Consider the following 12224-nt stretch of genomic DNA (forward strand, 5'->3'; position numbering starts at 1 on the left):
GAGTATTCTCCTGGATCTATATATATATATAAGAATGGAAGAAAAACCAAGAATGTTCTTTTTCTTTTAAATAATCGAAGTAATTACTAATTTTCTTTACATACAGTAGACTCTCGATAATTCGCCAAAGAAGAGCATTGAAGAAAGCGATAAAGGATAGTAAAAAGGAAGTTGAATCTATGTTTGGCAGATAACATTGGCTCTGACCCAACATAATTTTTTAGATACGTCAATAATGGATTTAAGGGGACAGTTGGCCCCTTCTCGATAGGAGGGTCTAGGTTAGAGAGCAATGTAGGCATGTGTAGTGCTTTCAATGACTTTTTACAGGAGTAGTGTTTCTGAGGGTATGGTCCCAAGGGATTGGAAACTTGCTAATGTTCCGATATTTAAGAAAGGTAGTAGAGAAGCTGTGTCCAATTTTTGTTCAGTGAGTTTGACAAGCTCCCTCTCGAAAATTTTATAGATTATCATCAAAAGGCAGTTTGTGAAGTGGATAGACGAGAATAATATATTGTCGGATAATCAGCATGGGTTCAGGAAGGGGAAGTCGTGTAACTAACCTCCTTTGCTTCTATGATCACGTGACTAAGGCTTTGGGTAAGAGCAAAAAAAACAAAGTTCATTTTTTTTCCTTCCTTGTTTTATTATTATTACTTTGTGTAGTGGGAAGAGCATGTCTGAGAGAATATGGCACTGAAAATTCATCACAGTTCTCTAATAGTCCACCCATCAAACAGATAAAGTAACAAAGTGTGTTTTTCAAGCCAAAAGATAACTTTAACTGTCTGAATGTACCAAAGCTGGTGACGAAAGCAGAATACTATGGAGTATACTTCAAGGGGATTTGCCAGCATTCTCTGGTTAGATCCAGAAGAGCTGCTGATATCTTTTTGATAAGTTCGGTGTTAAGGAAAGGGAAAAATTGAGTTCTATTTATTTTGTTTAATATTCGATAATCTATGCAGGGTTTCGGATCTTTTCCCGGAACTTCAACTAGGATTAGTGGAGAGGTAAAGCCAGACTTTCCAGGTTCTATTACCTTTAGATCCAACATCTTAATCTTATTCACTTCTGCTCTTAAAATCTCCATTTGTCTAAGAGACATCTGACAAGGCTTTGTGATGATTGGTCTTTCACACTCCAATTCAGTATTGTGTTCAGAAGCAAGATAAGTAAATATAGGCCGATTCAAAAAAATGTTGGAATATTTGGATAGAAGGTTCTATCCTAGTAGAAAGGTCTCTCCTTTTTCCTTTATATTTTTTTCATTAAAAATTCCCCCAATTCAGACTTACATTTTAACTTCAAAAGATGGTGTTTCAGTCAAAATCTGGAGATGTGTCTGCTGAAAACTAAGAAAAAGAGAATCGGCACGGTTGATTATGTCAGAGTGGTCATGTGCCCATGCTGTGCTTGTATGTTTTCATTTCTTTTGAATGTGTGTTTAATTGTTACAGTGATTAAATATTGTTCTTCATTTATAAAAAGATGCCTCGTCCATTCTTGTATGTGTCATGCTACACCACATGCTCAAGTATATTTCAGCATGACAGTGAAAGAAAACTATTATTAATTTTCAGGTTACACTGCTTTTTTTTACCTAGTGGCCATTTGGTTAGGGTACCAGCTTTCATTTAAATAGATCTTTGTTCAAAATCCAGTGGAAGGGACAAATGGAAGTAGCCATGGAAGCATAATTACTCAGAATCCCTTTAAAGTTTAGTTCTTAGTGCAATTGATCTTCATATGCATAAAGTCAATATTATGCAACAAAAACAATCAAGTGATACTCTAATGCTACTGATATAACTTAACAAAAAGTGTTCTTCATTTGTGAAACACTCACTTTATAAATATTATTTTATTGTTAATCAAGGGGCAATTCTTTACTTTCAGATTTCTTTTCTGATGGCATTTAGCACTGGTAAGATTGTCCTTGGATTGCTAGCCTTATGGCTGATGGTCATTGTTATGTTGAGTGGTCCCCTTTTTCAAAACAATGAGCCAAATGACCAGATTGTGACTCGTCTTTCAAGAGCTGTTGGTGAGCTGGAAGCTCTGAAAGTGCAAAATGAAGAAATACGGAACCTCTTGCGTTTCCTCAAGTAGTGTAACATTGCATTTATGACAATTTTCAGTACATTCATTTTTTTTCACTCTTTTTCCACAAAAATATTCAAACATTTTCCAGATGTAAAAGTAAATGATACATATATGCTAACTGCTCATAACAAACTTTTTAATTTACTAGAAAATCAGTTTACTCAAGTTAAAAGGGGGAGGTACCAAAATTTCTATCCTCAGAATCTGAAAGTTCTGTTGAAAATTTTATTTCATGATTTTAGATTACAGCTAATTATAGATGTCATATCTTTCTATTAATAGCAGGGTTTAAGCTAGATAAAAAATTCCTTTAGCAAAAAAAGCGAAATTGGGGTGAAAGCTTTTGCAAAATGCTACAATGCTAATGATTGATGGTTGGATGTGTCTACTTGTTTTGTACCTCCTGTACGCATTTTTGCAAAAGTAGCTGCTACTTCTTTTGCATTTTGCAAAAAATGCGACAGTAGCTTAATCCCTGTGATTAGTAGTATTCTTTTTTTTCTTTTAATGAAGCATAGAATACAACTTCTTTTTTCTTTGCTTTCTTTTGCTGATTCACAGCCTGCCTTTATATCTTCAACAAAACACTTTTAAAGTTCTCTATACCAAACTGTTTTATTTTCCTTGGTTCTTTGCCATCATAAGAATTTTAAGACAATGGAGCGTACCAAATATTTTCACAAGCTTGAACTAGTCCTCACATGATCAATTTGGTAAATTAAAAAGAGAGTAGCACATCAGACATAGTAATCGTAATCTAAGTGTGTCTGAAACATCTTAACAGGAACATATAGTGTTTGAAGGTCTGATGCTGTCCAATTGGACAGACTCGAATTTCTTTCGAAATTTAATTTAAAATTTATGCAATGAATTAATACAAGTTTTCCTGTCGTGGGTTGCTCTGGCAGAAGCTGGTGGATGAGTGTTTAACACTAAGAGTGGCTTGGTTTTGCTACTTTTATTGGTTTTGTATTTTAATTAACATTTTGAATGGCTAATATGCATTTATATTGTTATTATTGATATAGGTTTTTTGTTTCAATAGCTGTATCAAATACGTTTTTTATTTTCAAAATTTATATTTTCACAGAAAATACAGGTCTGCTCACAAAAAATAAAAATTAGAGCAAACGTTGGTTGGGATCATATGTAAAGTGTAAAATGTTGCACAATATCTGTTAATTACAGGTTTCCCCCTGATCTGAAATCTGATGTGATGCGAGAGTTGGAAGCCAAAACAAAAGCTCATAAGAAATCTTCTGTTCACTGTACAGGTATAATTTTTTTTAGCTTATTGCCTGTACATAATTTCAAAATTTGAAAATTTCTCTTAAGAATGAATAAATATGTCATGCAGTGCTAAATATTTAAGCTTAAGATTGTATTGTTAAACATACAGTGCATCATTTTAATTGCATTAAAGGTTTTTGTATACATTGCCGCAAATGGCCAGGCAAAAAGACACATTGACAGTGAACAAAACAATTTACAGTAGAACCTCGATAACTCAACACCCTAAAAGTACAGTGGAATAAAGGAATAAAAAAAATAAAGTAAAGAAGAAAATACACGTGGATAACTCGGCTATCCGGGTAACTTGACATATATTATTCCTTTGGTTTACACAATACTAATTTCAATGTAGGGAAAACTCTCTAACTCAACACATCTTTGGCTTAATTCCGCTTAAATGGACTACGATTTTTGTCCCTTGACCATGACTGGTTTTTACAATTGGACTTGTGTTACCAGTTCTAAGAATTTTTTGACATTGTTCATGGATATTTGGACATTCCTTTGTTTCTTTGTTCTCTATGATGAGTCCTTTTTTTGTGTTAGGGGCGGAGGGGGAGTGCATGTGAAGAATGAATGTTTGAAACCTGTTGGCCGGCTTATTATTTTAGTGGCGTTTCCAAAAAAGGTCTTTCATTCTTTTCATGGTCAAAAAAGAGTGTGGATATTGTCAACATCCGATAGGGATGAAAATCTTATCGGGAGTTTTGATGTTGTCTGTTATGAAGAATGTTTTCCGTGGAACTCAGTTTTACGATTTCTTGGAAAAGGAGTAAAATAAAAAGAGCTAAAGCTTGGTTAGATGCTGAATATGTCATTTGGTTTTCATTGTGAGTAATCGACGGCAGTGAATGCAATATCTCCACGCAAACTTAATACTTTAACTTTAAAATCAAAAGTTGAAATTTTGAATAAACTAGAATCGGGTAAAACGCAGAGTGAACTCGCCAAAGAATATGGAGTTGCACGGAACACTATTTCAACATTTGCCAAAAATAATGAAAAAATTTTGTCAGTATTTGAATCTTCTTATGAACCAAGCAGAAAATCAGACTTCAGTGACGTAGAAGAAGCAACTCTTTTGTGGTTTAAATCCGATTGATCTCACTCAATCCCATTATCAGGACCAATAATTCAAGACAAAGCAAAAGATTTTGCAAAAATCTGCTGCTGCATGACATCACATAAATTTACATGTTTACTACAGGTATTCAAAGTGAAACGCCCTCTGCTGGCGACATGTGCAACTAATCCCACCTCCATCGAAACAAATTCCCATCACTTTATGAAGTCCTCCACAAAATTTCACTCTTTTCTGATGACTGGTTTCACTTGTAGGCTACTTTAAAATAGGGTCTTTTAATTATGGACACCCTGTATAAAATTTGATCAGCAGTTTTATTTTATAATGTAGAGACTCACACTAAGAAGAGATTTTTTTAAAATTCAACCCCCCTAAAGGGGTTTTAAGGGGGAATTTTTAGATTACCAAATCTACGTAAGCAAAGCCACGTGTAACAGATAGTATGGTTATATATTGGTCATATACTTGGTCGAGGGGGTGCGGAGAAGAGCCATGTGTGCTCTTGATGTTAATGGCACACAGGGTTTAAGCTATGAAGAGAGATTCGATTTTTTTGAAAATGTTTAAATTAGAGAGCGCAGATGTCGGGGGGGGGGGTATAATTGAAGTATTTAAATTTCCCAACGGAATGGATAAAATGAACCATGAGTTATTAATACATCTCATTCAACTGCTTGGACAAGGAGACACTGGTATCAATTGGTAAGGGACAATTCTAGGTTCTGGTGTCGCAGAGAGTTTTTCTCTAATAGGGTTGTGAATAAATGGAGTAGCTTACCTCCAGGGGTGGTGAATTCTAACACGATTGTTCATCCTATTTCTTTTTGAATGTGTCCTATTGGGATAAATCGAGAAGCTATCCATTCTTAGATGAGACAGCCATAATTTTTTATGGGCAGTGTATTTATATTTTATCATAATTATTGTTTTTTATTGCTTTATTGGGATGCTATATTTTTGATATAGTTTAGATATGTATTCAACATCCATATTTTTTATGGGCATCTTTTTCAGCTACCTCATTGGGCATTTTGTCTGTTGTGGCCTTTGTATTCATATTGAAATAGGGTTTTATGATTTCCTTAGTTGAAGAATTTCCTCAATGTCAGGAATTCTTAAATTCTACCCAATAGTATTTAATATTATTACAGCTTTGTATTATTATTTTAGCTTTGAATTCATCCTTTTTTCAACCACTGTACTTTGAACTATGGGTGACTGTAGGTCTAAAGTTCTTTCTCATTTCATGACAGATCCACGAGAACCTAGCAAGGAATTTGAAGAAACAAGACGCCTGATTGAAAATGGCATCACAGAATTATGGTATTACGTTAGGTCGGAATTCAAAAAGCTAAATAAAAGTTTAACTGGTTCAGGCAAAGCTATCTCTGTTGATCATGTATTAAGGAATATTGCTGGCCATAGAAGGTATAAGTCACTGTTTACAAAATATTATATTTTATCCACTCTATATAACTAATAATTTGTTTTCAAACCTTGTGTAAAATATATCAATATAGGGTATTTGTAATTAAACTGAAACTACTCAATCATCTGTAGCTTGACCTAACAACTGGGATCACACCAAATTTGGTAGGAGGACTAATTTTAACATAGAAAAAAGGATTCTGCAAAAGTTTTAGTTTCAAATTTCATTGATAGGGAAAAATGTGGTGCTGTGCATTGTAAAAAGGAGTTACAAAAAGCAGAACCTGAACAACAAAGACAAAATTGCAGTGAAATGTCACACTTTATTCATAATATTCTTCTCCCCAGCAAAAGCATCAGCCACCTTTAATGTGACAGCTGTTCTCTTGTGGACACTTTACATCTTCTGTACAACATCCCTGGCTGCTGTCAGTACCAGCAATAGTCCCTTGTGTGCTGTCAATGGTTGCAGTTGCAACATCTGTACTTGTCTGTTCTGTCAACACAAAGTTTCCGTTCTCTGCCAAGCATTGAAAGTAAGCGAGCCTGTTTCTTCAAACTTCTAAATCATGCCTTTCAAAACATTAATCGATAGTGCAGGTTGTACCTGTTGAAGATGTTATTCATTTATTGATATTATTATTGATATAAAGAATCATGGAATAGCAACAGTGTAGCATTCAAATGTTGGCTCAATGGTTATTGTCATATATGTCTTTGCAGGATGTTTATTAACTTTTTTGTTATGTTCTTGTTCGTAATCAATGTAGTTTCGTATCAGTAAATATGGAAGCAGCAGTGTTGTAACTCCATCTTTAAGCAGGGAAGAAGCTAAATTGCTTCGATATGAATGAAGTAGCACAGCATGAACCAATTAGCTGACGACCGCCACCTGTCCGTGGTTTGCAGCTACCAAGCCTTGCATTCAGAAAAAAATCTGAAGTGAATTGGAAGTTATTTCGTCGAAGGTGGAGCAAATACCTCACTCTCTACCAACTGAATTACCAGCCAGAACCGTATCAAGTAGTGCATTTTCTCTTGTGCTTAGATGATGACACCATATGACTCTATGATGGTCTGGATTTCTCATCCAAAGAAGGTGATCAAAAGGTCTGAGATGCTTTTGCGGTCGGTCAATGGAATCTTGTCCTGCATGGAAGCACGTGTGCAAAAAATGCAACAGAACTAATCATTTTGAGACCATGTGTATGTGTAAAGTGAAGGGCCAGATACAAGTACAGTGATGATCCAAAGCTAAGTGGATCCGGAAAATCGGGCAAGACCTGGATGAGACTTATCCTGAACTTGAATAACAGTAAGTTGCATTTGTGTCTTCGGTAAATATGCATTCTGTAAAGCGTATTCTCCATGTCAACGGACAAAGAGTGGTGTTCCAGTTAGATACAGGGGCATCCATCAACCTATTACCCAGGTCAAAAGTATCACACAATACAAATGTGTTGCCGTCTCATCGCAAACTAAAAAATGCGGAATAATTCAGAACTTATCAAAAGCAGGTCACTGAGGTACATAACCCTAAGACTGGATTGCACCACACAGTGGACTTTTTGATAGTCGACCAGGAATTGTCACCACTTCTAGGGCTTCCACAAGTGATCAAATTTATATCTGTGCAACATAGCAATTTCATCAGAGTTGCTAACGTCACATTAGAGCCAGAACTGGGAAGCATTTTTTGCGAAGACAAGCAAAATTTCTGAGACAAGTCAAGCTCTAATGGTCAGGTGAAATCTGCTGTTAAAATTGTGAAATCTATCTTCAAAAAGTGTACTTGCTCAGGAAAGGATCCATTCCTGGGCATATTAGCTCAACGTAACACTCCAGATGGTCAACTAAGGTGCAGCCCAGTACAAAGAATCTTTGGAAGACCTGCAGTTTGCTGTACTGCAGGTTCTTGAAGTCCATGAAAGGTTACTAGAAAGGCAGAATGACTCAGTGACATAACTGATCATCGCAACATCTTGCACCATTGCGTACCGGAGCTTAAGTGTGGCACTGGAACCCTCTGCACAAGAGACTGATTTGGGAGGAAGTCTGTATAAAACAAAACAGATCAGCATGTGCACATATGAGATCCATATAACTGAGGGCTCCACGTTGAGAAGAAGTAGGCAATTCAGCCAATAAGCCATGTGTCCAACAAGAAATATTGGAAAGCAAGCAAACAGCTTCACAGCCAGCCTGTCACCACCAAGACACTGTGACTTCTCTGCCTAAGATGCAAGAGTCGTAGGACCATTTCTTTCTGGTTTGTACTCAATCGTTGTTCAACCAATGATGAGATATCACCCCAATGCCAGGCTCCAACACTGCAGAAACAGGTAGCATGCCCATCATCACAAACAACCCAGGATAATGGATCTTATATGGTAACAAGATCGGATTGCCTGGTGAAGCCACTATCCAGGCTGACTTACTCTCACAAATTATAAGCAACTTATTGTTTTTCCCTAAAGGGAGGAAGATGTTATTAATTTATTGATATTACTATTATTATAATGAGTTGCAGAATAGAAACAGTGTAGCATTTGAAGTCAGCTCACGTATGTCATGTATGTCTTTGCTGGATGTTTATTAACGTTTTTGTTAGGTTCTCCTTCGTAATCGATGTAGTATCACATCACTAAACAGCACCAAATTCTAAACTCATGAAGAGTGGACACTGCCTTGCACTGATATGTAAGATATATATGTTGAGCTGGATTAGTCCACAGAATGCCTTTCAGACCTTTACCCATGGGTCATTCCATTTCAAATCACCCGGCAAAATGCCAAAATGACACCCATAGTCTCAGATTTCAATGATTTTTTTTTATTTGTTACATTTACCATCATTATTAACCGTGTGAAATATTATTTGCATATCTCTAAAACTTTTTGAGAAAAAAAATGTTGAAATTTATCAAAAAATGATGCAGATGACTTTTCCGAGGCTCAATTTTTAAACGGCATTGTTTGAGAAAAGAAATCATAACTTTTTCAATTTTCAATATATTCAAATGAAATTTTCACTAAAGTGTTAACAAAAACATACAGAATATAAATAATAATAATTCATACACTTACATTTGAAATTTACATGCAAAAAAATTATGCAAACTTTGTTTTTGTAGAATCTTTCGTTAAAAAAAATACAATTTTTCAAACATATTTTAGACCACAGGCACAGCAGTTACCAAAACAACTTTTATTTTAAATTTCTTCTAAATATATGAAGTAAAATACTGGAGGAAAAAAATAATGGTTTTTCGACCGTTAATATGTTTATGCTGGCTCGCAACACAAAATTCATCGAAATAAGACTGGATCGCTCCGATTTCAAATCATTCAACTACATACTGAAATGCAACCCATCATCCCGGATTCCAATTATTATTTTTTGTTTATTGCTTCTACCATGCTTGTTGACCATGCAAAATTTCATGTGCATATCTCAAAAACTTTTTGAGAAAAAAATTGTTTTCTAACCCTGTGAATGACGTGTCTAGGGCATTTAAGGTTTTTCTATTCATAATATGCATTTTTTTGTGAGCATTTTAGTGAAAATGTCTTTTGAATGTATTGAAAATCTGCAAAGTTATGATATATTTTCATAAATAATATTGCTTGAATGGTTAGCCTTAGACACGTCATTCACGGGGTTAGAAAACATTTTTTTCTCAAAAAGTTTTTGAGATATGCACATGAAATTTTGCATGGTCAACAAGCATGGTAGAAGCAATAAACAAAAAATAATAATTGGAATCCGGGATGATGGGTTGCATTTCAGTATCTAGCTGAATGATTTGAAATCGTAACGATCCAGTCTTATTTCAATGAATTTTGTGTTGCGAGCCAGAATAAACATATTAACGGCCAAAAAAACATTATTTTTTTTCTCCAGTATTTTACTTCATATATTTAAGAGAAATTTAAAATAAAAGTTGTTTTGGTAACTGCTGTGCCTCTGGTCTAAAAATATGTTTGAAAAATTGTATTTTTTCTAACGAAAAATTCCACAAAAACAAAGTTTACATAATTTTTTTGCATGTAAATTTCAAATGTAAGTGTATGAATTATTTTTATTCATATTTTGTATGTTTTTGTGAACACTTTAGTGAAAATTTCATTTGAATATATTGAAAATTGAAAAAGTTATGATTTCTTTTCTCAGACAAAGCCGCTTAAAAATTGAGCCTCGGAAAAGTCATCTGCATCAGTTTTTGATAAATTTCAACATTTTTTTCTCAAAAAGTTTTAGAGATATGCAAATAATATTTCACACGGTTAATAAGGATGGTAAATGCAACAAATAAAAAAAAAGTCATTGAAATCTGAGACTATGGGTGTCATGGCTGGGTGATTTGACATGGAATGACCCCCATGTCTTTAGATCCTAAATTACTGACGATGTTGTCTTCTACATAAGCATGATTTGCATTTGGAATTCTTACCTACGCTTTACGAAAATTCTCGGTTATATAGACTGAAACAGTACCACATTTTCCCCATGTTGTCATCAGTCCATCTACCAAGTTTGATGTTATTCTGGTTGTTAGGTCGAGCTACAGATGACTCAGAGTAATGTCAGTTTAAATACTAACACCCTGTGATAGTGACTGCCAACTTGAGAACTTCCTTTTGACCAAACTCGAGGACTGAAAAGCTCTATTGAACGTATATTAATTACTCACATCCAATGTTGATTACATTCAATGAAATAAAATGTTCTTTCAATATGTACAGGGCAATTTGTAATCAACAAAAAGTTAATAAAGCTGTGTGTATTAGTTATGGTTTTTCATTGCAGATATCTATGTCTATTGATTTTTGGCATTGGTAATTTTTGTTACTTTTAAATAGTTTTCACCATTTTTCATATAATTTTTCTGGTGAAAAATTTAATGAATTTCTTTATGTATTCCTTTTTTTCAAAAATTTATCATCTTTGTTCTACTTATGCAAAAAATACAAAAGGAATAAGCAACATATAAACAAACATTAAATGGAGACACAACAGCATATTGATACATTAGAGTTAACAAGAGGTAATACGGCTACCCATATATTACAAAGTAAATAAGCAATGAAAGGATGATTTCACTCTTCGCTATCATGCAAAGGTTTTTAACAACTGACTGTTGCGAAGATGAATTTTTGGAACGACAAAAAATTCAACTGCCTTTGTAGGGAATCGAACCCACATCCTTTCACTTTCTGGGTGAATGCCCTAGACCATTAGACTACAAAGGCAATGAATATCTGAATCTTTCCTTGGAGGTCGTGTGCACTGAAAGAGACCGTACATGGACGGCCGGACCTGACTCAGGCCAAGCTTGCAACTGCTGATGCTGCCGCCACATGGCAACTTATGAATATGGCGACTTTCATAAGTTGTCATGTGGTGGCAGCATCAACAGTTGTAAGCTTGGCCTGAGTCAGGTCCGGCTGTCCATGTATGGTCCCTTTCAGTGCACACAAGCTGCAAGGAAAGATTGAGATATTCATTGCCTTTGTAGTCTAGTGGTCTAGGTCTACCCGGAAAGTGAAAGGATGTGGGTTCGATTCCCTGCAAAGGCAGTTGAATTTTTTCTCGTTCCAAAAATTCATCTTCGCAACAGTCAGTTGTTAAAAACCTTTGTAAATAAGAAGTTTAGTAAGTATATAATAAACATTTTATTGCTTAACACTAATGAGAAGAGCAAATTTACACACAAGTAAAATGTTTGAAATAATTTTTTTTCTTATATAAATTATTACTTGCAGCTCATTCTAAATTAATTGAATTGAAGAAAATTTCTTCATTATTGGTGACACTGGAAATAATTATTTTTAATAATTTTTTCATAATTTTTTCATTTTTCCAGTTTAACATCAATTTTGTAACTCTCACACATGGTCATGTTTTCCCAAAATGCAAATTTGAAGCCATCCTTTGAAGTATGTAAACCTCATGCTTAGTGGCAGGTCTGCAGTTGCAGTATTACAAATGAAAAAAAAAAATTCTGCAATTAAAGAAAAAACATGGCCATGCTTCAAGTATGGAAATATTCAAGAAGAATCAAAATAATATGAGTAATTTGTGAAACTCCATGGACGTCCATGATTATTTTCACAATAAGCTCCATGCCTTTTGAGGGTGGCCCTGCACAAATTAGCTACCTTAGAAAGCTTTTACATATTAAAAATGGAATCATAACAGTTACAGATGATCTATGACTGCTTTTAAATTATATCTCTTAAAATTGAAATAATTTTAAGGAAATAATAAAAAATAAAAAAAATAAAATTGAAATAATTTTAAGGACAAATT

At 34.5% G+C, this 12224-nt stretch overlaps 1 protein-coding gene across 4 annotated transcripts in view; it reads left to right on the forward strand.

Moving 5' to 3' along the window:
• Window positions 1-12224, forward strand: part of LOC149065434 (alpha-(1,6)-fucosyltransferase-like) — a 45486-nt gene that overhangs the window by 10807 nt on the left and 22455 nt on the right. For all 4 annotated transcript variants that reach the window (XM_089253502.1, XM_089253503.1, XM_089253504.1 and 1 more), the window contains exons 2-4: window positions 1900-2108; window positions 3295-3380; window positions 5737-5911. In XM_089253502.1, coding sequence (XP_089109628.1) covers window positions 1912-2108; window positions 3295-3380; window positions 5737-5911 — 458 coding nt within the window. In that variant the 5' untranslated portion in view covers window positions 1900-1911. The remainder of the gene's footprint in view (window positions 1-1899; window positions 2109-3294; window positions 3381-5736; window positions 5912-12224) is intronic.

Source organism: Pholcus phalangioides, unplaced genomic scaffold (genome assembly GCF_987345545.1).
Source record: "Pholcus phalangioides strain wild (caught in Gottingen) unplaced genomic scaffold, Ppha-v1.0 ptg000039l_1, whole genome shotgun sequence".
NCBI lineage: Eukaryota > Metazoa > Arthropoda > Arachnida > Araneae > Pholcidae > Pholcus > Pholcus phalangioides.